The sequence below is a fragment of the Vulpes lagopus genome, chromosome 11, assembly GCF_018345385.1.
Source record: "Vulpes lagopus strain Blue_001 chromosome 11, ASM1834538v1, whole genome shotgun sequence".
Lineage (NCBI taxonomy): Eukaryota > Metazoa > Chordata > Mammalia > Carnivora > Canidae > Vulpes > Vulpes lagopus.
This window is the reverse complement of record NC_054834.1, coordinates 5,505,633-5,531,533: the sequence shown is the minus strand read 5'-3', so window position 1 is coordinate 5,531,533 and position 25,901 is coordinate 5,505,633. Positions and strand designations below refer to the sequence as shown.

General features: G+C 38.9%; 1 protein-coding gene across 2 annotated transcripts; it reads left to right on the top strand.

The window, feature by feature from the left end:
• Nucleotides 1-14,505: 14,505 nt before the first annotated feature.
• SEC61G (SEC61 translocon subunit gamma) lies at nt 14,506-21,022 on the top strand. Of its 2 annotated transcripts, none has more exons than XM_041723624.1 (4): nt 14,506-14,592; nt 16,528-16,626; nt 17,899-18,001; nt 20,850-21,022. In XM_041723624.1, exons 2-4 carry the CDS (start codon nt 16,533-16,535, stop codon nt 20,857-20,859), a joined length of 207 nt encoding a protein of 68 aa, XP_041579558.1. In that variant the 5' UTR covers nt 14,506-14,592; nt 16,528-16,532; the 3' UTR covers nt 20,860-21,022. The 2 variants fall into 2 exon arrangements, with proteins under 2 accessions (XP_041579558.1, XP_041579559.1); XM_041723625.1 differs by lacking the exon at nt 14,506-14,592 and adding an exon at nt 16,088-16,290.
• The last annotated feature ends 4,879 nt before the right edge of the window (nt 21,023-25,901 follow it).

Here is a 25,901-nt window from a genome sequence, read left to right as displayed (position 1 = left end):
CCTGAGGCAAAGATGGTCAACTGCTGAGTCACCCAGACGTCCCAAGATGACATCCTTTCTTGATTAAAATTCTTCAAAGTGTAGGAATAGAGAAGCATACCTCAATATTATAAAAGCCATGTACAAAAAGCCCACGGAAGATATCATTCTCAATGGGAAAACCTGAGAGCTTTTCCCCTAAAGTCAGGAATATGATAGTGATGCCCACTCTTACTTATGTAATAAGTCAAATTGGCAAAGAAGAAGTCAAACTCTCACTCTTCATAGATGACTTGATATTTTATGTTGAAAACCCATAAGACTCCACCCCAAAATTGATCAAATTCATACAGGAATTCAGCAATGTGGCAGGATATAAAATCAATGCACAGAAATCACTTGCATTTCTATACATTGAGACTGAATAAAGAGAAATTAAGAAATCAATCCCATTTACATTTGCACCAAACCCCACAAGATATCTAGGGATAACCTAACCAAAGAGGTAAATGATCCGTACTCTAAAAAATACAGAACACTCATGAAAGAAATTGAGGAATACACAGAGAGATGGAAAAATACTCCATGCTCATGGGTTGGAAGAATAAATATTGTTAAAATATTTATGCTACCCAGAGCAATCTACATATTCAATGCAATTCCTAACAAAATACCATCGACATTTTTCGCAGAGCTGGAACAAATCACCCTAAAATTTGTAGGAAACCCGAAAAGACCCTGTATAGCCAGAGGAATGTTGAAAAAGAAAACCAAAGCTGGTGGCATCACAGTGTCAGACTTCATGCTATCTTGCAAAGCTGTCATGATCAAGACTGTATGGTACTGGCACAAGAACAGACACAGAGATCAATGGAACAGAATAGAGAACCCAGAAATGGACCCTCAATTCTATGGTCAACTAATCTTTGACAAAGCAGGCAAGAATATCCACTGGAAAAAAGACAACTTCTTCAACAAAAGGTGTTGGGAAAATAGGACAGCCACATGCACAAGAATGAAACTGGACCATTTTCTTACACCACACACAAAAATAAACTCAAAATGGATGAAAGACCTAAATGTGAGACAGGAATCCATCAAAATTCTAGAGAAGAACACAGACAGCAACCTCTTCGACCTCAGCCACAGCAACTTCCTGCTAGACATGTCTCCAGAGGCAAGGGAAACCACAGCAAAAATGAACTATTGTGACTGCATTAAAATAAAAAGCTTCTGCACAGCAAAGGAAACAGCCCACAAAACTAAAAGGCAACCTATGGAATGGGAGAAGATATCTGCAAATGACATATCAGATAAAGGGCTAGTATCCAAGATCTATAAAGAACTTACCAAACTCAACACTCAAAACCCAAATAATCCAGTCAGGAAATGGACAGAAGACATGAAAAGACATTTCTCCAAAGAAAACATACAAATGGCCAACAGACACATGAGAAAATGCTCCACATCACTTGACATCAGGGAAATAAGATGAAAACCACGAGATACCACCTCACATGAGTGGTTAGTATTACCAAGTCAAGAAATAACAAATGTTGATAAGGATGTGGAGAAAGGGGAACCCTCTTACACTGTTGGTGGGAATGCAAACTGGTGCAGCCACTCTGGAAAACAGTATGGAGGGTCCTCAATGAGTCAAAAATAGAGCTACTTTAGGACCCAGCAATTGAATTACTATTTACCCCAAATTGCAAATATAGTGATCCAAAGGGGAACCTGCACCCCAATGTTTATAGCAACAATGTCCACAATAGCCCAACTATTGAAAGAGTCCAGGTGTCCGTCGACAGAGGAATGGATCAAGAAAGTGTGCTATATATACACAATAGGATACTACTTGGCCAGCAGAAAGGATGGAATCTTACCACTTACATTGACGTGTATGAACTGGAGGGTATTATGCTGAGTGAAATAAATCAATCAGGGAAAAATAATTATATGATTTCACTCATATGTGGAATACAAGAAATAGTGCAGAGGAAAGGGGAAAGGAGGGGAAAATGCAATAGGAAGAAATCAGAGGGAGATGAATCATGAGAGTCGTAACTATAGGAAACAAACTGAGGGTTGCTGTAGGGGTGGTGGGTCAGGGGATGGGATAACTAGGTGACAGGCACTAAAGAGGATGCATGATGTGACGAGCACTGGGGTGCTATATGCAACTGATGAATTACTGAACTCTGTACATCTGAAGATAATGATATGTTGGCCAATTGAACTGCAATAAATTAATAAATTTAAATATCCATTGGTTATAACCAGGTCAAACTCATCTCCGTCCACTCTTAGGAGGGATGCTAAGCTTCTCACAATCTTGAGAACAAAACAAAACAAAAAGCAAAGACTGACTGATAGAGGGAAAGAGTGGAGGAGTCTCAAAGCTGCTTCAATTTGTTTTAGAAACAGCCTAAAAAAAAAAAAAAAGAAAAGAAAAGAAAGAAAAGAAAACTAGAGAGGAGTGATTCTCTAGTTTCTTTCCATCTCCTGGAGTCTTATAATTAATTTTTAACTTTTACTGTCTATTAGTAAGACTTTGAATAGTTTTGAGTTCACAGAAAAATTGAATAGAAAGTACAGGAAACTACTGTGCCCTCCACTGACCTTGTCTGCTGTTTCTCCTATTACATCTTGTACGTTTGTTACCATCAATGATGACTAGTCCATAATTTACACGAGAGTTCATTCTTTGGGTTGTGCACGTCTGTGGGTTTTGACAAACGTGTACAAGGCGCGTATCCATCATACCATAAAGGTCATAAGGAATAGTTTCACTGCATTAAAGATGCCCTGTGCTCTCTCTATTCATCCTTTCCTGCCCTCCTCCCAGTGCCCTGGCAAGCATAATTTTTTTTTCTTTAACTCTCAATGGTTTTGCCTTTTGGAGAATATCATATGGTTGGAATCACACAGTTTGCAGCCTTTTCAGACCGCCTTCTTTCACTTAGCAATATGCTTTTAAGTTTCTTCCATGTCTTTTCATGGCTTGATGGTTCCTTTTCTTTTATCACTAAATAATAATCCATTTTATAGATGTAACCATTTGTTTATCCATTAATCTACTGAGAGACATCTTGGTTGCCTTCACATGTTGGTAATGATAAATAAAAGTGCTATAAACATCCATGTGCAGGTTTTCGGGTGGACATAAGTTTTCAACTCCAAGGATCATGACTGCTGGATGGTAATGTAAGGTTATATTTAGTTTTGTAAGAAACCACAAAAGTATCTTCCAAAGTGATGGCACCATGCTGCATTCCTACTAGAAATGAAAGTTCTGTTGCTCCACATCCTCATCAGCACTTGGGGTTGTCAGCATTTTGGATTTTAGTCACTCTAACAGGTAGTAGTAGTATTTCATTATTGTTTTAATTGCAAGTCCCCGATGACACATGATATTGAACACCTTTTCATATGCTCATTTGCCATCTGTATATCTTTTGCAGAAATGTCTATTCAGATCTCTTGCCTATTTTTTTTTAAATTGCTGAGTTTTCAGAGCTCTTTGTATATTTTGAGTAACAGTCCTTTATCAGATATGTTTTACAAATATGTTCTCCCAGGCTGTGGCTTGTCTTTTCATTCTCTTAACAGTGTCTTCTGAAGAGCAGAACCTTTGACCTAAATTAATTCACACTTATTTTTTTTTTAAAGATTTTATTTATTTATTCATGAGAGACACAGAGAGGGAGAGGCAGAGACACAGGCAGAGGGAGAAGCAGACTCCATGCAGGGAGCCTGACGTGAGACTGGATCCCAGGACCCCCGGATCACACCCTAAGCCAAATGCAGATGCTCAACCGCCGAGACACCCAAGTGTCTCCCCCCTTTAAAAAAGATTTTATTTATTTACTTCACACTTATTTTTTCTTTCATGTATTGTGCTCTTGGAGTTGTTTCTAAAAAATGATTACCAAACCCAAAGTTACCTGAATTTTCTCTTCTGTTACCTTCCAGATTTTTTTTTTTTTTTTATAATTTTGCACTTTACACTTAGGTCTATGATCCACTCTGAGTTAATTTTTGTGAAAGGTGTAAGGTCTGTGTCTGGATTCATCTTTTTGCCTGTGGATTTCCAGGTGTTCTAGTAGGTTTGCTGAAAAGACTATCTGGGCTTTCACCATAATAGTGCCTTTCCTCCTTTGTCAAACATTGGCTGACTGTATTTGTGTGGGTCTATCTTTGGATTCTCTGTTCTATTCAGTTGATCTGTTTTTTATTCTTTGACCGATACCACACTGTCTGAATTCCTTTAGATTTACAGTAAGTCTTGAGGCATAGTACTGCCAATTTTCCATCTTTCTTCAATAGTGTGTTGGCTACTCTTCCTTTTTTCCATAAACTTTGGAATGAGTTGGTTGGTATCCAAAATAATTTGCTGGGATTTTGATAGAACTGTGTTGAATACCAAGTTGGGAAGAACTGCCATCTTGAAATATTAAGTGTTCCTATCCATGAACACAGAATCTCTCTCCATTTATGTAAATCTTCTTTGATTTCCTTCATCAATTTTGTAGTTCTCCTAACACAGATCTTAAACATATTTTAAATTTATAGCTAAGTTTATCTGCCTCCCTTCTTTCCTCCCTCTCTTTTTGGTGCTAATAAAAATGATGCTGTATTTTTTATTTCCAATTTTTCATTACTGGTATCTAGGAAAGCAACTGACTTTCATACATTAACTTTGTATCCTGTAGTCTTCCTGTAACTGCTTATTGGTTCCAGACTTTTTTGATTCTTTGGGGTTTTCTAGAGTCAATCATGTCATTTGTGAAGGAAGATAATTTTCTTTCTTTTTCTATATACCTTCCTCCCACCCCTTTCTTGTTTTATGTCATTAACTAGGACGCTAGTATGATGGTGAATAGGAATGTGGGGGTCTTAAAATTTTTTACTTTATTATTTTAAATGAATTAAACTGGGCCTCACCAAAAGACTCATCTCTCCTTTAGGGAATATTCCAAAACATTAACAGAAATTGGGAGGGAAGTTAGGAGGAAGGGTGTTAATTTTCTCATCACAATAAGGTACCAATTTCATGGCCTAAAATGAAAACATTTTAAGAATATATATTGTAAAGTAACTCCAACTTTCAAGTTTTTCACAGTTTTTCTTAACCTAAGAGTTGTAACTAAGGAGCAATACTACAATGCAGTAAATAAATATTTATCTTACATTCAGAAATATAGAAATTTTCATTTTGATTTTAATTCATTTTTCTTGTTAAACTCAAAATAAACTATTTTATAGATAATTTCACTATATTTTTTAATATATCTCTTTTCTAGCTATTCATGTACATTTCTTTCTATGTATCTGCATAGAGAGAACTGGAATGAGGTTTGTTAATAAAGCATTTTACTAGGTGAAGGATAGTGGTTACTTTCAACATTTTTTTTTACTTGTCTGTGTTGTCTGAATTTTAAAAATAATTAGTATGTATTATTTTTGCTAAAATATAGTCATAAGTGTTTTAAGATGTACTTAATAACCAAGAATATTAAGATAATAGCCATACTCCAAATGTGGATGGACTTTGTCCTAAATACACGCTGAATGAACAATTTTGACACCATGTGTGCACGAGTTCTGCTCACTAGAGCAGTATCATATAACTTAGAATCAGGTAGAAATTACTGACTTAACCCTTCCCGTCTGCCTCTAGCTGAGGAATTAAAATTCTAGATCAACCAAAAAACTGGACAACCACAGACTTAAGTATTATGCAGAATCTAGTTTATGAAACAGCTAAACTGATGGACGATCCTCTCCACTCCCCAATTAGCAACTCTTATTTCACCCATCTTAAAATTTAGGATAATAACAGAATCACTCCTAATTATTAACAATAATTTTTAACATTATAAATATAATTCATGTGTGTTTAAAATACCAGCTTTTTATTGACTCAGGATAAATATGCCATTAGTTGATATACTTTTTAAATATATTTGGTTCATGGGGACATCTAGATGGCTCAGTCAGTTGAGTGATCAACTCTTGGTTTCAGCTCAAGTCATGATCGCAGGGTCCTGGGATTGAGCCTCATTGAAGAATTTAGCATTCAGCAGGGAATCTGCTTATGGATCCTCTCTCCCTCGCCCTCTGCCCCTTGCCTGGTAAGCTTTCTCTCTCTAAAATAAATAAGTGGATAGATCTTAAAAATACATACATATGTGTATATACATGTGTGTGTATATATATATAAGTGGATATCTAAAATAAATAAGTGGATAGATCTTAAAAATACATACATATGTGTATATATATGTGTGTGTGTGTGTGTGTGTGTGTGTGTATATGTATATGGTTAAATTAAAGCCCTGTCATATATATATATATATATATATATATATATATATATATTTCACAGATTCTGCTTTTATTTCTTGCATTTATTTTTTTAGAAAACTAAGCCATCTGTCCTGTAGTTTCCCCCAGTGTACATTTTTTTTTCCTGACTACATACTGGTGGTGATGTCTAACATGTTCTTCAGTCCCTATACTTTCTATAAATTGAGCATTACATCTACTGTTTTGATGAGAGAGTAGGTTTAATTATTCTTATTTTTTGTTAAAGCTCCCTCACAGGTGATGTTATGCTGTCCTTACATCAGAGGTACACATCTGATCTTCTCTTTTGTGATGTTATTAGGCATTGATAAACAGTACCTAGATTGTGGGTTGGAAAACTATGGCCTGCAGACCATCTGATCTTCTATCTATTACTAAAACCAATGTTTTATTGGAACACAGTCACATCCATTCTCTTATAGATTTCATATAGCAACTTTTACATTACAACAGAGACTTTATGGCCTCCAACCCTAAAATATTTAGGAAATATATGTTACCCTGATTCATAGCTAGGTCCATTAACCTATTGTCAGTACAACATGTAATATTCTAACTATATCATTTTGTTGCTCTTGTTTAGTACTTGCAACAATTTCATAAAAAGAAGTTTCCTGTTATTTTATTTTATTTTCCTGTTATTAATATTTTTGGTCAGATGTTACAGGAAAATTAGAATGCTTGATTCTTACCCTTTATTTGCCTATTTTCAAAGTAATTACATGCTTCATTTATATTCTCCAAAGGTGACTGAAAAGTTTTTAGGTATAATTATAAACACATGGATTTAAACATAGTCAATGTGTTTTGACACACTGTATTTATCATCCTTACTGAGGTTCAAAGTGTCCCATCTTTGGCTAGCAGGAAGCTCTTCAGGTAAGCTCCTGAGTCCTTCTGACAGAACTCTAGCAGCCTTCTTGGATAATAATAGTCCAGACTCATCCTATAGATTTCCTGCCTCAGCCTTGAATCCTCCATTTTTCCACAGAGCACTGGTTTCTTTTCCTAGAAAACAATATACAAAGACCATAATCTGGGGCTAGAAATTCATTACTACTAGATTGAACATTGTTTCTAGGCCTTTTTAGGGCACAGACCAGGGAATCTTGCTTATTTGTTTTCAGATAAAATACTCCATAAATTCATGGTATTTCCAATTCAAACTAAAAATGACGGGGCTTTAATTTAACCATGCCAGCCTTTTATCTGTTTTTCCTTTCAGCAACTCTGAAAATTCTAGTTTTCAATGACACCAACATAGTTACTGACTTGCTTTATCCGATAATACACAAATAAGTCTCAATAACAATACCAACAATCCTACCAAAAATATTACTAAAAACTCTTTAAGCTTATTATGCTTTTCATTTTATCCTTATATCACACAGATTACTGTTTCAAAATCATTTCGAACAGTTGCTGTATATTTCAAAAGTTTACTTTTAAAAGATTAAGTCTTTAAAAGTAATCATACAAATTTTCAGTTCCAAAATCAAATCTGCCAAATTAGGTATACTCAGATAGGTTTCACTTCTACCCTTAATCTCTCCACACTACAGGTAATCATATAATTCTAAAAGTTTATATTTTCATTAAAAAATTAAATATAGGGGCCTCTGGATGGCTCAGTCAGTTGGGCATCTGACTCTTGGTTTCAGCTTATGTCATGATCTCTTGGGTGGTGGGATCGAGCCCCACAGCAGGCTCTGTACATCTCTCCCACTTCCTCATGTGTGCCCACACTCTCCCTCTCTAATTAAATATATTTTAAAAATCTTCAGGAAAACATTAAGTATATGTGGAGATATTATTAAAATTTCTTAGATAAGTTGTAACATACTGTAGGCATGTTTCTCTACTCTTTTTTTTTTTTCATTTAACAAGACTTTGGGGTGTTCAGCTGGTTCAGCTGGTGAAGCATGCAACTTTTGGATCTCAGGGTTGTGAGTTCAAGTGGCACATTGGGTGTAGAGATTATTTTTTAAAAATTAAATTTTTAAAAGGATCTTGATCAGAGATATATAGACTTGTCAACAATCTTCTCATAGTAATCAAAACCCGAAGAGTCAACTGAAAAATCTAAAATGCAAGAACATTTTGAGAATGGAACCCTTAGGAACATACATACCTGAGAAAATGCTAAAGACTAGTTGGTTATTTGATTATACTAATGCCTCTTTCCTCCCCTGGCACACAATGAAACTGTGTTTCCTATGACTTCTTCAGATCAGTGAAGCCATATTGGTTGGTTCTGGTCAATGAGATTTAGATTAAAGTGATGGATGCTGTTTTTAGGCCTCTCAGGTCTCACTCAAGACTCCACATTTGTTTTCTTCCTTTATCCTCTGGTTGGATGCAAAGGAGGCACCTGAAGACTCCAAGGCCCTGGAAATTGGCAGCACTGCATGGTTTAAGGAGCCTGAGATGCTAAATGACTGGAAAGTAGACCAACTCCCTATATCAAGTCCATCTGAGACTGGGTCTGGGCGAGAATAAACATGGTGTTAAACCAGATGGTGTGCTTGTGTGTTAGAGCAGTTACCTTGACCATACAGGACCAGCGCAGGAAACCATCTCTGAAGGAGACTCAGAAATGGTCAAGAAAGTGCTCTTCTCTTTTTGTTTTAATTATCCTAAAGTAAAATAAAGGTAGCAGAGTTTCAAGAGGAAGTAGTTAAGGATGTCAAATGCTGTAGAGAACTAACAGAAATTGTTTATTAGAACTGACAATGTAGGGTCACAGGTAATTAAGTTTATGCCATCTAAATCTGTCAAGTCATTTTCATTGCCCTATTCTAGTTATCATGTTTACAGGGGAATTAAGACAGAATAACTTCTTTAAAGTATTTTAAAAACTGTATTTGACTGGATCATATTTAACTCTAAAATAGTCTTGCCCCAAAGACTCTTTGTTTCTATGTCTAATCTTTAATTTTTTCTGGAGCTCTACTACCACTTTCACGATTTTGTATTACTTCAAGTATAAGTCTATAACACTGAGTATCAGCTTTTCCCTTTAAAAAAAAAGGTAGCTCTTCCCAGTTTCTGATACTTAGATGAGGTAATACACCACAAAAAGATGTTATGGGGTCCTTGGCTCTTCACAGATCTTCCCTGCTCCTCACCTTTTTGTTGTGCGGTGCCGATCTCATAAAACTAGTATTTGTCTTAGAGGGCAGATAAAATATAAATTCTCAAGAAGATGGATTTGAAGGAAATCTAGAATAAAGGAAATAGAATGTTGGGAGAATAAGGAGGGGCAGGATGTTACGGAGGAATTAACAGATGAGAGAATGAAAATACATAAGCCTAGTTGAAGCAAGGGAAGACATAAGGGAACATCAGAGCTGACAAGTCCAGGATAGCTCTTGTGACATCAGCATCGAAATGGTGAGCTTTGTCACTAGCATTTGTTTCTGTTTGCGGGGCCAAACCAGCAGGGGTTTGTTCCCACCACTTCTATATTGAAGCATAACTTCTGAGGGAATGGCTCTAAGACGGAAAGTCCCTAAATCTCAGGATACAGTAGAGCTTTGCTATCCCTTTATGAAATGTCTTATTACCTTAAGAAAAAAAATAATAACTTTAAGGTTTGAAAATGTTAACTAGTAAGAATGGTAATAAAATTTAAACATTGGTAAATCTATCTTAGCCTTTTCTTAAACATAGGCATATATAATACATACATACATATATATATATCACATTATGTGATTCAATATTATTTTATAACAAAAAATAGAACTTCTTAAATTCCTGCAATGAGAACTCTAGTGATATGTTTGCGATACCCATTTTGAAAGCCCATAAAAGAAAGATGTAAGATGTAATTTCTTTACTCTTCTTCAAACAAGCAAAGAGATCTTGCTTGGGAGTAAAATAAATGTAAAATATATCATATATCTCACTTGCAATTAAAGATTCTATTTTCCTACTTTAAGGAACAAAAGACTAAAACTCTGGGTAAAATATTCATTAACCCAACCAGAAGCTTTATTACTTCAACGTGATGTTTTAAAAAATTCTCTATCTACACGGGGCTTTTAACTTTTTCTTCCTTCAGGCAGAGATTTGGGAATCTAAATGGAGCATTAATTCAGCTTATCTCAAATGACACCATTAATATTTCACTGAAATTTTTAAATTAAGGGACAATTTAAATTTTCTAGTGCATATACTTTCAATTTATATTCATCACTATTTGTCAGAACAAAGTTTTAAAAACTTGATTTAGTGATCTGTGTATATATTTTCCCCCATATTACAAAAATTTCATACATAAAAATTGTTCAGTGAATACCCACATGACCACAAGAGTCTACAATTAACACTTGGCTGTATTTGCTTTATCACTTACCTATCCTCTATCAAACCATGAATCCACCTGAATCCACCTTTTTAACTAATTAAATTGCAGATAACTGTATTCTTCACTCCTTTTTAACTAGGGTTCAGTATTTGTTTATAGTGCTTTAGTTTTTGAGGCAAATTTTATATAAAGTAAAATGCAGAGACCTATTTGATGAGCTGTGAGAAATGCACTTGCACTTGCACTTGCACTACGGGCTGAATGTTTGATTTCCCCAAACACATTCACTTGTTGAAATACTACTGTGATGGAGGTGGGGCCTTTGGGAAGTCATTAGGTAATGAGGGTGACGCTCAATGATGGCATTAGTACCCACGTAAGGGACAAAGAGAGGACAAACGTCTCTAAGGAAGAAAGATGCCCTTTCCCAGGAACCTGACCATGCTGGCACCCTGATCCGGGACTTCTACCCTCCAGAACTGTGAGAAATAAATGTTTATGGTTTAAGCCATCCAGTCTATGGTATTTTGTTATGCAGTCTCAACTAAGATGTTGTTTAACCCTAACCCTTGTCCAGTTGTAATTTTTCACCCGAATTTCCTTATCCTTCTCAACCCCTACTTCCAAACACTGTTTTCACCATACATTAATTTTACCTTGCCTAGAACTTCTTAAACACAGAATTGTAAAGTATGCACTCTTTCTCAGAGATGTCTTTCACTAGTCATGTTTTTGTTGTTCATCAGTATTGTTGCATATAACTATCTTTTCTCTCTTGAGTAATAGTATTTAATTGTAGAAATATAGTTTTTGTTTAACCATTCCCATTTTCCTTTTAAAGTTTTTAAGTCTAGTTAACTTACAGTGTTAGATTAGTTTCGGGTTTACAGTATAGTAATTCAACATGTGTACACATCATCCTATCTATTTTTCTTTTGATGGGTCCCTGAATCACTTTCGTTTTTTTTTTTTTTTTGACTACTAAAAATAAACCTGCTATATTCTTGTATACATTTTTAGGTAAATGTATTTTCTTTCTTTTTTTAAAAAAAATATCTTATTTATTTATTCATGAGAGAGAGAGAGAGAGGCAGAGACATAGGCAGAGGGAGGAGAAGCAGATTCCATGCAGGGAGCCCGATGCGGGACTCGATCCTGGGAATCTCGGATCAGGCCCTGAGCCAAAGGCTCAACCGCTGAGCCACCTAGGTGTCCCTACATGAATATATTTTCATATATCTTCAGCAAATACTTAAATTTGGAATTATGAGGTTAATAGGGTGGTGTCTGCTTAGTTTTATAACAAACTACCAAGTCTTTTCCAAAAGGATTGCATCATTTTATACTCCTACCTACAATAAGAGTCTGATTGATCTCTATTTTATGCCCAAATTTGATGTCATCAACCTTTTTGACCATTCTTGTGGTTGAGTGGTAGGTAGTATCTTGAGATTTGATATACTACATTCTCATTATCATTCAGTTCAAGTTATGCTCAAATTTCCCTTGTGATTTCTTCACTGACCCATGATTTATTTAGAAGAATGTTATTTAATTTCCCAACATTTGGATTTATCTGGTTATCTGGTTATTACAGTTTTAATTCTGTAGTAGTCAGAGAAGAGAATGCATGATTTGAATTTATTTTATATTTAAGACTTGTTAAGACCTAGTATGTTCTATCTTGGTGAAGTGCCATATGCACTTGAAGAGAATGGACACGCAGTTTTAAGGGGTACTGCTCCATTTATAAATTAGTTAGGTCAAGGTGGTTGATAATGTTCAGATCTTCAATTTCTTTACTGATTTTTCTTTTTTAATTCTATTAAGTGCTGAAAGAAATTGTTAAAATCTCCTATTTGTAGATATGCCCTTTTGTCAATTTTTGTTTCATGTCATTTGAAGCGCAGTTATTAAGCACACACATATTTACGAGTGTTTCTGATGAATTGGCCTTCTATCTTATGAAATGATTCTTTTTATCTCCAGTAATGCCCTTTGTTAAAATCTACATGATTTAATATGATCTCCTTTCAACAAATCCTGGCACCAAATTCTGACCCTGTCTTCTCATAGTTTCCATTTCCATCTATTTACTTGCAACCTATGTCTTTATATTTAGAGTACACCCATGCCATTAGCATATAGCCAAATCTTTGGGTTTTAAATCCACTTTGACTTGTTTTTTTAAGGGGAATTTTTAAACATACAAATTACATTTAGATGTATTACAAATATAAATATTATTATATTTAGTTCTCCTGTTTTATTATTTGGGTGGGGCTTTTTTGTTGTTGTTTTTTGTTTGTTTGTTTGTTTTTTTACTGGATTACTTTTTTTGTTTTTCTTTGTTCCTCCTTTCCTGCTTCCTTTTGGGTGAAATGCGTCATTTCCTTGAATGCCAGTCTAATGATTGGTTTTTCAGCTCTGTCACTTTGCAATTATCTATTTTTAGTGGTTTCATTATTACATAGTCTTAGTACTATACTACTTCATGAGAAATATAAAGAATACTGCAATGGTCAAGTTCCATTTACCACTTCCATGGCTCTATGGCCACTGCATATATTTGTCACTTCCAAAATCAACGTCCAGAAGTTCTGAATTCAAGGAGAAATTCTCATCACTTGCGTGTGGTTATACAAACATATACTCATCTAAATATCAAAGACATGTTGGTTCAATGTGGTCCTCGAGGATGCTCAGGGGTCTGTTACACGCATCTTAGCATGACGGGCAGCACTTTCCTTGTAGGTAGGATCCTGGGCTTTCCAAATACGAAGGTGCAGGATTATGGTTTCAGTCTCACGTCAAAGCAAAAACTGGAGCCTGTAAATACTTATTTCATGACATTTGACCACAAGATGTGTGCCAGGTGAAGCAGAGTAAAAAACCGTTTTCAAAGCCTGTGCTTGCTATTTCTGCTCTTATCCTAACCATGGAGCAGGGTAATGGCACCTGGATGCCTGAGAAAGAAATATAACAACCCGGGAGCAGCAGACAGGGTCTTGAGGTCAGAGAGGTCAGAGAGGTGCAAGAATCCTCAGTTGTAGAAACTCCTAAAATCTCCTAGCTGAGCTTTTTTTTTTTTTTTTTTTTTTTTTTTCTCTTCTCAAATTAATATTTACTGATTGATTTTAAAAAAGGGGGTTGGGAGGTGGGGAGAAAATCTCAAGCAGACTACCCCCTCCCCGAGCAGGGAGGGAGCCAGACCAGGGCTACGTCCCACAACCCAAGAGATCACGGCCTGAGTTCATAATATTTTCAGCAAAACAGGTAACAGGTACCCGTTATAAGCACGTCTGCAACCAGACGCAGAGCAGACCTAGGGTGGACCCCGTTCTGGACGTCGTCCCCAGACTGATCCCAAACGGCGGCCGGGCGGGGGCTGGAGACTTTGGGGTAGGTCGGCCGTCACGTGGTCATGCTGCTTGCGAGCTTCCTTTCGATCAATAAATCGAACGCACGTGAGCACTGCGCGCAGGCGGGGGATGCGCGACCCGAACCAACAACTGAGTCGGGGCCCGGCCCGTCCAACGCAGCCACCTCGCCGCCACACCGGCCTCGCCCGCGTCTGCAGAGCACGTGCCGCGCAAGGCCGCGGGGCTCCGGCCGCGAACGCGGTGACGTCAGGGCTCCGGGGACGCTGCCCGGGAAGGACGCCTTAGCCGCCCCACGCAGCCGCCCAGGAGGGCCAAACCAGGGGCGCGCACGTCATCGCGCACCGCAGGCCGCCTCTTCCGGGAGGCGTGTCCGAGGCGTACTCGGAGCTGCGCCTGCGCACTGATGTCTCTGCGTGAGGGACCAATGAGCGGCGGATGGGTGGGCGGGCTAGAGGCCGGAGACGCGGTTTCCGGTTCCGGTTCCGGTAGCCCTCGGTCGTCAGCTCTTGTGCTACGTGTCGCTGGCGGGTGAGGAGGCGGCGGCAGGTGAGCTGAGTCCCCGTGAGGGCGGCGGGCGTCGCCGGGAGGCTGAGGGGCGGGTGGTCGGAAGGGCCCCCCTCGCTCGGGTCTGAGGCGAGTCCTGCGCTCGCGGCTGCCCACGGTCCTGCTCCCGCGGGGGCTTGTGTGGAGCCAGGTCCCGGCGGCGGAGGCTCCGATGGGCTCCGGCCCCTCAGCGCTCAGGGTCCCGGCGGCTCGCCTCGGCCGCCCCGTGGCCGCGCCCTCCGGGGTGGGCTCGGCGGGGAGGGGGAGGGAGGGCCGTGCCCAGCGGGGGCCGACGTGGGCGCTCGGTGTGTGTGGACCTGACGGGGGGGCGTCCCAGCGCGCTGTGGGAGTGGGCGAGGCCGCGGCTCTGGGTTGCCCCCCCCAGGAAAGAGCCCTTCGCCTTCCTCACAGCCTCCACCGAGTTCAAGCGCACTGGATTGGAAGGACAAAGCGGAGCCAAATATTAGGAAACCAGGTTGGGCAGCCCGGTGGCCCAGCGGTTAGCGCCGCCTTCGGCCCAGGGCGTGACCCCGGGGCCTCGGGATCGAGCCCCGCGACGGGCTCCCGACGTGGAGCCCGCCCCTCCTCTGCCTGGGTCTGTGTTTGTCTCTCTGTGTCTCTGACACTCTGTGGGTCTCTCAGGAATAAATAAAATCTTAAGTTGGCGCAGAATGTTTGCGGAATTTGATTCCAGCTGCCCACCTGGGTGCGGACACCGCAGCGTCATCGGATTTGAAGGACAAAGTTGAGTGAAATATTAAGGAACCAGGCGTGGGCATCCCGGGGGTGCTCAGCGGTTAGCGCCGCCTGCAGCCCAGGGCGTGACCCTGCAGACCCGGGATCTAGTCCTGCGTCGGGCTCCCTGCTTCTCCCTCTGCCTCTGTCTCTCTCTCTCTCTGTTCCTCACGAATAAATAAAAATTAAAAAAAAAAAAAAAGAGAGAGAAACCAGGCCTGCGTATGTTTTCGGGGGACCTGGTGTGCTTGGCGCAGGTTTCCGGGATTCCGTTCCAGCTGCCCACCTGGGCGCGGACGCCGCGGCTTGGAGCGTCTGTGTTCCCCGGACGCGGCTTTGGAGCCGCAGCTGCCCTGGACAGCGGCTGTCGTCGGTTGATTTAAGGAACTTAGGGAAGCTCCGTAAGCACCTGGCCCGCCGCGCTCTAAGCACGAGAGAGAGGGTAGAGAGAGGGTAGGGTGCCGGTAGTAAACTGGCCTTGTCCCCACCCCCCCCCCCCCCCGCCAGGCGGTGGCTCTGAGGCCGAGCTTGGGTGGCGTTTCCGTTGCGTGGTAGGCGACCCCGAAGAACTTAGGAGGGGTGTCCCGCCTACAGGTTGGGAGGGCAGGTAATAGCTTCTCCGAGTCTGGATCTTGGTTTACCCCATCGTCGTGGTTTGGGGAACTAGGACCTATTCCGCACGAACACACTCTCTTCTAAAGGTGTGGCCACGGTCTCGAACAATCAGATCGAGACCCACGTTTGCCTCCAGTCCAGACGCCTGTGGCACCATAGTCAGGCCTTCCCTGCGCTCGGCCCTGGTTTCTGAGAGTCTGACGTCAAATACAGGAAGTGTTTGCTGGATCCCAGCGTGGTCGGGTTCCCAGCGGGAGGATGCGGAGACTGCCCAGTGGGTGAGGAAGGGATGTCTTGTTGACTGACCTCCTGTGTGAGCAGCAGGTGTCCTCCACCCTGATAAAGGCGTAGGTGAGACCTGTGCTGGGTTTTCTTTTTTTCTTATTGCCTTCAGTCTGATGTTTCCCAGGTTTAGGCTTGAAATCGGTATTTTTTTAAATTTAATTTTATGAAATGGAATGGACTCGTCTCCGGCATGAAGTCGTTTTGATGTTTACATTTTGATGTGTTGAGCAAGTACTTCTTTACGATAAATAGTACCAGTGAGTATATCTTTTTACTTTTTTTTTTTTTTTTTTTTTTAAATAGGCATCATGGATCAGGTAATGCAGTTCGTTGAGCCAAGCCGGCAGTTTGTGAAGGACTCCATTCGGCTGGTTAAAAGATGCACTAAACCTGATCGAAAAGGTAATAGCTTTAAATTGGGAGAAAAGAAAAGAAAAGAAAAGGGGGGAGAAAAGATGAAACCTTTGCATTTTTTTTTATAGTCTTTGATTAATATCTTCCTGTTTAATGACTGTTGCACTATTTTCAACATTTTTAATGATTTGTGTTTGTTTTCCTTTGTTACTTTTTAAGTACTCCCTAAATTTTACACACTTTTTTACAACGTTACAGATTTTTCTGTTTTAGGTATTTTCAAATTGTGAAAGAATATTAGTCTTATTTTCCATGTTAGGCCTGTCTTAGTCGTAGTTAAACGGCTTCAGAGTTTCTAGTATCTTCCACGTTTCCATTCTGGAAAATCTTTTGGGAGTTCTCCCTGCCCTGCCACTGGCCCCCTCTGAGCCCCTCCCCCAAACAAACCTTAACATGAAATTAAGATTATAGGTATTGCTAACCTAGGAAGTTAAAGTCTTCATTTGTCGTGATTCATCTGTTACAAGGTGCACTAGAATTTACCTTTATTTGTTTGAGTACTGCCTGAGTTAGGAGCTGGGGATGTAATAGAGAATATATATACAGCATAACATATAAAAATATGTAATCCTCTTGGATTAATCGTTCTTGGGTAGTTTAGACTCTTTGAGGGAAGACAGTCATGAATGAATAATGGCAATTATCACTTTAATTACAGCTGTGGTAATTACTATAGAAGAGAAATGGGAGTTTGGACAGCACATAATAAGACTAACCAAGTCCGGAGGGCAGTGGGAAGCTTCCCTGAGGAAATAGATTAAATGGAAGCATTACTAGGGCCTGAAACTGTTACATAAGATTGTGACCAGCCTACTTTGGTTTCTCAGGCTTTATTTCTGGCTTCATTATGATATCAAAGACAACAGACCTATTGTTTATTTTAAAAAGTCATGTTCTGTGGCTTTATAATTAATACTTCTAATGTATAACAACTTTTAAAACATACTGTGCGTTTCTTTTATTCATATTTTACTTTTTGGTATTAGGTTCATTTGCTAAGAAGATACAATATTTTGCTGCTTATTGGTGGATTCACTAGCATGAGCAGACACTTATATTCCTTAAACATCAGTAAAATAACGAAAATTTCAAAATCTGTCGAGCAGTTTATTTCTTTATATCATGTTTAATTTCAAATGATATATTTACTATCAGGAGAAATGTACACCAGTAAGTTTATTTACATCATTGTTAGTTTTCTCTGCTATACTTGCAGTGACAATGCAAAAAATAATCTAAATTTTGTGTTTTTAAATCCAGAATTCCAGAAGATTGCCATGGCAACAGCAATAGGATTTGCTATAATGGGATTCATTGGCTTTTTTGTGAAATTGATCCATATCCCTATTAATAACATCATTGTGTAAGTAAAGTTTTTGAAATAGACAATATCTAGGCTAGAATAAAAATTGAAGGGGCTCCTGGGTGGCTCAGTTGGTTAAGCATCTGACTCTTGATTTCAGCTCAGGTCATGATCTCAGGGTCATGGGATCGAACTTCGAGTCAGGTTCTGAATTAGGCTCCTTTTGGGGAATTTGCTGGAGATTCTCTCTCCCCCTCCTGCTGCCCTATCCCCTGCTCACATGTGCGTGGGCTCGTGAGCTCCCCCTCCCCCCAAGTCTTTAAAAAAGGTGGAAATCCATTGAGTTGATAGCCTACTGTTTTGTTAATACATAGATAGGTCTTCTTAGTTTTTAATGCTGCTAGAGTTCTACTGGTATTTATGAGTACCTGGTAATTAGGAGTGGTTTTATATGTTCTATAATCTTTGTAGCAATTCTGAGATACTGTATTTTTAACTCTCTGGCTGGACATTACTGTATGCCTTGAGTCATTGATAGGGCCTCTACTCACTAGACTGTGGGGTCTGAGCCAGTCCTGTTGTAGATAGTTTACGAACACCCACAGTGTTAATATGTATACAAAATATTAATACGTGGGAATATATACGTGTGTATGTATTTTCTGTAGAGTATGTACTGCTGAACTTAGTCCAATGTATCCTTTCTTGTACCCATGAAAAGCAGTGAATACGTATTTGTTGAATTAAATGAAAAACATAAGATACTTTATCTTTTTCTGATGGTCATGGCGATAGTAATAGTTTCTAACATTTATTGGGCACTTATTGTGTGCCAGGGACTGTTCCTACTTCAGTTAACTCCTTTAATCCTCATGATGCTTCTGTGAGGTTAACACAGCTATTTTAGTAGTAATTCAAGTAGTTTCTTCATTCTTAGAGATGAAGAAGAAACAGGGATGGAAAGTACATATTACGTACCTCTGGTAAGCAGTAGAGCAGCCTATAAAACCCAGGCCGACTGACTCCGGAGCCTGTATTGTTAACCATTATTAAGAGACTTCTCTCATTCTGGCTCAGTTGAACACTCCTCATTCTGAGTCACATTCCTTACTTTATACTACAGTTTGCATTTCATCAGTCTTCTTAAAATCCAGTATTTAGAATTGAATGCTTTCTACAGATGTTTTCTTGCTAACGGCTAAAATCCTCAGACAGTTTCTCACAAATAACTGCTACAATAAATTTCCTTTATCCTGGGTTTAAACAGTTGGGGTGGTTTGTTTTTAGCTTAAGAATGGAACATTATCCTTGTTAAATTCCTTTTTCCTAGATTCCCTTAGGGAAGTCTTTTGAGTTTTTAATCTGTCCAACATTGTTATTTATCCTAGTTTTGTACTAGAAAATCTTTTAATTCATTGTTTAAGTTGTGGCCTAAAGTACTGTTTAGGACAGGCACTCTTAGTGTCCCCTTTTTGGATTGAGATTAGTCTGTCTGGTTGTTCCCAACAGGGTTTTGAAACAAGTATTAATAATTTCCTTTCTTTTAATTCTTTCCACAGCAAACACACAATATCTTTTTTTATTTTTTTAAGATTTTAATTACTTATTCATGAGACACACAGAGAGGGGCAGAGATTAGGCAGAGGGAGAAGCAGGCTCCCCGTGGGGAGCCCAGTGCGGGACTCGATTCCCAGACAGACATTCAACCACTGAGCCACCCAGGTGTCCCAATGCACAGTATCTTTTACCAATTTTACTAATCAGAGATTGTTCAATAGCTAGTTACTTAGAAAACTTGTCTTCTAGTAAAATGTTTCTCAACATTTATAGGGTTAAAAGTCTACCTTTAGATAGTTTTTACATTAACATGAAGGCCAAATAGACATTATTTGAAAAAAGCTATCAAAACTTACTCTTCTCATGACTCTGTTCAACATCTTTAAAACCAAAAGATCTTTTCTTCCTGTTTGAAAAGAGCATAAATCACTACTTAAATTATTTTGGGATGATAGCAAATGAAATATAAGCATAAGCTTCTTTTCATTAGGCTGAATTAGCACTTTTTATTTTCCTTATGATAAAAGTTTTTCCCACTTCTATACAATTGTAGCAGTCCAAAGGAATAGCTATAGAACGATAATTTAAAGGACATATAGTTGAGGATATTTAGGTTATAGCAATACAATTTAATAATACTAAAAATACTTAGCATTAAAGCATATATTCAGAGTATTTCAGGAGTATTACTTTCATCTAATAATACAGTTAATTTTTCTTTGTTTAACATTACTGAGTAATACTAGGGGTGCCTCACTGGCTCAGTAGACTGTGCCGTCCTTCCTCTTAAGGGTTGTGAGTTCAAGCCCCATATTGGGTGTGAGCCTACTTTAAAGAAAAAAATTACTAAACAGACCTAAAATGTATATCTCAGCATACCAATACAGTGTTTATGCTTTTAAGACTTAAGAGGTTCTATAGAAAAGGTGATTTTTGTTTTCATTATGATTAAACCTCTGTCTTTTAGTGATTGTGGGACGTTTTATTCTTTATTTTCAACTGGCTCATTGCATATCAAGTTGAAAAACTCACTAGCTAACTACTTGTAATTCATATTTTCTACCTTGTTCAGAAAGACAAGACTCTTAGACAAGTCTTAGACTGTTAAACACCTTTCCCAAAAGAGGATTCTGAGTTTTTAAGATAAGCTTGTGCAGAAGCCACGTCATCTCTAAGGACCTTTTCCATGCCGAGATTTTAAAGTATCATTTCTTCTCCTTTATGCTCTCTTGGGGTTCTCAAATAACAGATTTTTAGCTCCGTGAAATTCTAGCGTATTGCATTTCAAATTATTATTATTATTACCAAAATGTTCTATACACTCAAATGGAATGTTTTCTTTCTTTTACAGTGGAGGCTGAATACCTTTTTAAAAGAGTCTTTCATCTTGGGGATTGGTGAATAATTGATAACGAGAAGCTCATGAAGTAAAAATGTGCCTAATATGTTTTGTGTTTTTCTTTGATGTTTTTTTTGTCTTCCAAGATGTTTTGTATTTGTAAATTAAAATAATTTCAAAATAAACTTGACTTTTTTCCATCACAGATATTTATCAAATTTGATAGGAAATAATGGATTGTTTTCCCTCCTTCCCTTATTAACTCTCCTTCCTTCCATCCTTCATTTTTTACTTTATCAGAGAAATTAAAATGAAGTACTGCACTTTCTGAGTGCATTTCTCTCAGATAAACATTTTCTTATCATGGCAGAAGAAACAGCAGGTAAAGGATGATAAAGGTAATGAAAGAGTTGAGGGTAGGTAGGAGTTTTGTCCTTAAGCACTCAAAATACAAACAGAGCTCCAGAAGTTTAGGTGGTACATGAAGCAGCTTCTTGGAAATAACAGTTAAAACTTCAGAGTGCAAGGTCCTCTTCAGACCAGTTGGTCCACAGTCGTAAACAGAGTTCTGAATTATGCAAAGAATTAATTCACTGATATTGGAATGTGAGGTGAAAACTGGCCACCTGTGCCTTTTAAAAAAAATAGTGAATAAGTGAGGTAGTTTATTCCCCTTTGAAAAAAAAAAGTTTCATTAATCTGTTTATTTGGTGTGTATTGAAGTGTATTTCCAAGTTCTAATGTGTTTAATAAATTGGTTAGCAGCACGAAATGTTGAATCAGTACATCCTAGATCTGAAACCAATAAACTGGGTTAGTTCTACTCGAATATAAAATATTTCTTAATTGGTTAGTAGCACATATTTGATAAATGTCCTCTGATTCTTCATGAATAAGTAGGCAGGTGTCTAACTGGTGTAGTTGGGCAATATTCCTCAGTTTTGGAATCTGGTGCAGAGAGCAAAGTCTGTTTTCATAGTGATAGTAGCTGATTTTCTGCCAGCTTTGAAATGCTGGGAAGTATTTCAGTTTTGAATGAATGGTTGTCTTCAAGGAAATAAAAGTAAAGCCTTGGATCTGTGATTTTAGGGAGTCCATGTGGCCACATTTTACATACACTTAGATCCTTAAAGGCCAAAAGTACGTGTGTGTGTGCATGTGTGCACATGCTATACACAAAGTATGCTAGAAATTATTCTAAAATGTAGACTGGCTTTGCCTCTGACAAATGTGTATTATCTTCTTACAGGATGAGATAATTCTGAATATTAGTATTTTTTGATATAATTATGAATCCCTATTTATAGCATGTATTTAGGCTGTTCATCTTTTATTTTGCTGATTTACTGGTTCTTGGCACATGGGAGGTAAGGTGCATACGTGTCATATATATATATATATATATTTTTTTTTTTTTTTTTTTTAAGATTTTATTTATTCATGGCAGACAGAGGGGCAGAGGGAGAAGCAGGCTCCATGCAGGGAACCCGACATGGGACTTGATCCCAGGTCTCCAGGATCACACCCCAGGCTGAAGGTAGTGCTAAACCGCTGAGCCACCAGGGCTGCCCACGTGTCATATATTTATACATGTAAAATGAAGGCTAATAATACTTGGTGGTAGAACAGAATAACCTTCACGCTAAAACAATGAAGTCTTATGTAGGAAAAGTAACAGATTTTTCTTATTAACCATACTGATATACTGAAGAGCTAGTGCATTTGTGTTACAACACTACTTAACGCTTTAGCAAGTACAAGAATCATCTGTGACGGTTACTTTTAAGACACGGCTCCTTGGGTCCTACCCCTAGAGGTTAATTCAGTAGGTCTGGGTGGGCCTGAGAATATGCTATGGCTGCTGGTACGTGGACCACACTTTGAGTAGCAAGTTTTTAAAAGTTCTTAGTTTTTTAAGAAGTAAAATAGGGCAGCCCAGGTGGGTCAGCGGTTCAGCGCCACCTTCAGCCCAGGGCCTGATCCTGGAGACCCATAATCAAGTCCCACGTCAGGCTCCCTGCATGGAGCCTGCTTCTCCCTCTGCCTGTGTCTCTGACTCTCTCTCTCTCTCTCTCTCTCTCTCTCTCTGTGTATCTCTCATAAATAAATAAATAAAATCTTAAAAAAAATTTTTTTTTAAAAAAGATTTTATTTTTAAATAATCTATACACATCCAATGTGGGGCTTGTACTTAACAGCCTGCAATCAGGAGTCACAGGCTCTGCCAACTGAGCCAGCTAGGCACCCTCAAAAGTTGCTAATGGTTTTGTGTTGTTTAAATACCTATACCAAAGTAAAAAGAATGCCCTTTTTTATGGTAGTGCTGCCACTTCCACGACCCTCTATCCCTTAAAGCAGGTGATTGCCACCTGGCCCACAAGACTAAACTCTAACCATATAAAGTCAGCAGAGAAATACACATCAAGGAGGGAGATGTCCAGACAGCATGTCAGAGCCTTGATGAAGAGGAGGAAATAAAGCCTGGTTCCAATTCCAGTTACTTTGTTACTGCTTGAAAGCCGTGTTTTCCTCCAAAATCTGTTCTTGGGCCATTTGTCTCATTTGTTAGGAAGGTTCTGCTTGCAATAAATGGTATTTAATTTACCATGTGCCTTGTGTTCTGTGTGTGAAGGAGCACCTTATGTCAAAGTGTAAATGAGCTGAAAGTGCTTAAAATGAGCTGACTTGTACTTGTGTTACACATTGATCATAATTTTGCCGGAGAAGGTCTTTTCTGGGTAGATTTCCAGACTCTGGATGCATTTTTCTCGTTTTCCGAGGCTTATTCTATCTATGACCTTTCTCATTCCATAGCTAGTCTTGAGAGTCCTGTATTTGCTGGTCTCATGCTTTTTCAGCTCCTAACCAACCTTGCTGTTTCAGTTTCTTTTGATCAACCTTGTTTATAGTGTGGTTTGTGGGCTCCTGGAAAGTCTTGATACCATGAAATAGCTCAGTGAAATAGGATATCGGTCGGTTCACGAATTAAAATTAATGATGTATTTGCATTCTCTTTCTATCAAACACTCGTTGATTTTTTAAATGAATAGTATCACAAATGTTGACTGACCAGTAGAGAGGTTGGAGCAAATGCTTTATAGGATTAATGATACTTATGTAAGGCCTGACAGTTTTCAAACTATTCCTTCTCAGTTGATCCTCACAATAATCCTGTGACAATGTAAATATTGTATTCTCTGAAATAACGTCCACAACCCCATCACACCTCTATTTTTTTCTTTTTTGTCTGCCCCACTAAAATAGAAATTCCAGGAGATATTTTAATAAATTAGTCAATTTATTGCCAAATCCCAAGTGCTTAGGGCAGTTTCTGCAGGTAGTAGCCACTGCTTGTTGAAGGAAACAAGTGTTGTATACATTGCTGGTTTAATAATTTCTTGTTTGCAAAGGCCACATAGAAAATGATTATTTAAATCACTGGCCTAGTAGAGTGCAAATCCTCAACTTTTCTGGTCAGAGCAACCCAGTGTAAGAAAATTAATAGACACATATGTATATGTGTGTGTGCTGGTGTTTAGCCATCAGAATACGCAAACACGTGTGTGTCTTTTTATATATATGCCTGCACCATGGTCTTGATCTGCATATGCCTTAGCTTTTCAACTTGGTACAGTAGCAATTTGGGGTTTTTAGCCTGCCATACCTTCTTTCTCCTTGCCAAAGGCCTATATAGAAAACCATTTCCTTCTCCATTAATGATCGAGGATTCCTTGTATCTCCATATGGCAATGTAATTTATGTTCTTTTTTTTTTTTGATGACTTTTAGCATCAGTACATTTTATAAGTTTCATTCCCCTGCTTTAAGAGCCACACATGACATTCTTGGGGCCACCCACAGTCTTGACTGAGGACTAGCTAGCCTTAAAAGAAAGGACTTAAGACATGGAATAGATGATTCTAAAACTGGCCAGGGTAGCAGTGTCTTCTCTAGAATGTTTTCGAGGTCTTGTGAACGAAACAAAACAAAAACCTAGATTGGAGGACCAGGAAAACTAGCCAGTTCTTTGAACTCCTCTGGCATTATCCTCTCTGAGTGTAATGGGCCTAAAAGGCCCTGTCCATCCTCATAGTAAAAAGACTGTTACCCCTATAGATGGGAAAGGCTTTGAAAGCTAAACTGTATAGACCTGAAAGAGATAGTGTTATTTCTACGTGTTTTGGGAAGGTCAGGAGGGCAGAACCAAGTGAAAATATGTCAGGACACTTGTCACAATGAGCCAGTAACAAAGCAAGTTCATTGTCCTCTCAGAGAAGAACAGTAGTTGGTTGCACGGATGGTGCCTAGGGCAGGTGCCTAGGGCAGGTGCCTAGGCCAGTCTTGGACCGCGTCACCTGAGGTGAAGTTTCCTTAACCCTTTTGAGTTACAGTCTCCTGATCTTCCGAATGGGGATATTAATGCCCAGCTTTCAATCTCGAGTTCCCTTAGGTCAGAAAGTATATGTGAATGAAGTGGGCACAGTGCCTGGAACATAGGTATTTTAATGTTAGATCTTGTTTTTTCTCTAATCTTCCACCTCCTCAGAGGCAAGATTTACTGAAGCTGTATATCGCTGGCCTTCCTCCAATTGGTATAGGCTGCAGTTCTGATTATCTTCGTATGGCATTGTCTGTTTTCCCTGACAGGCAGCTTGCCCACAGTCATGTTAAAATAATGTCTCACATTATCTTGTTTCCTAACCCAAAGTGCAAGGAATTCACATTTACCAAAGGCCTGGGAAATTTTAGGTTAAATTCAGTGAACTGATTGCCTTCAGTATGCTAAGATGTTGGCTAGGTACTGACAGTAAGAACGTGTGCTTAAGAAGCAAGAAGAAAGTGTGTAACCTCAACTCTGGCTGTGAAAAGAGGGTGTAAAAAAGTCCTTTTTTAAAAAAAAAAAAAAGATTTTATGTATTTATTCATGAGAAACAGAGAGGCAGAGACACAGGCAGAGGAAGAAGCAGGCTCCATGCAGGGAACCCAATGTGGGAGTCAATCCCAGGACCCAGGATCACACCCTGAGCCAAAGGCAGATGCTCAACCGCTGAGCCACCCAGGTGCC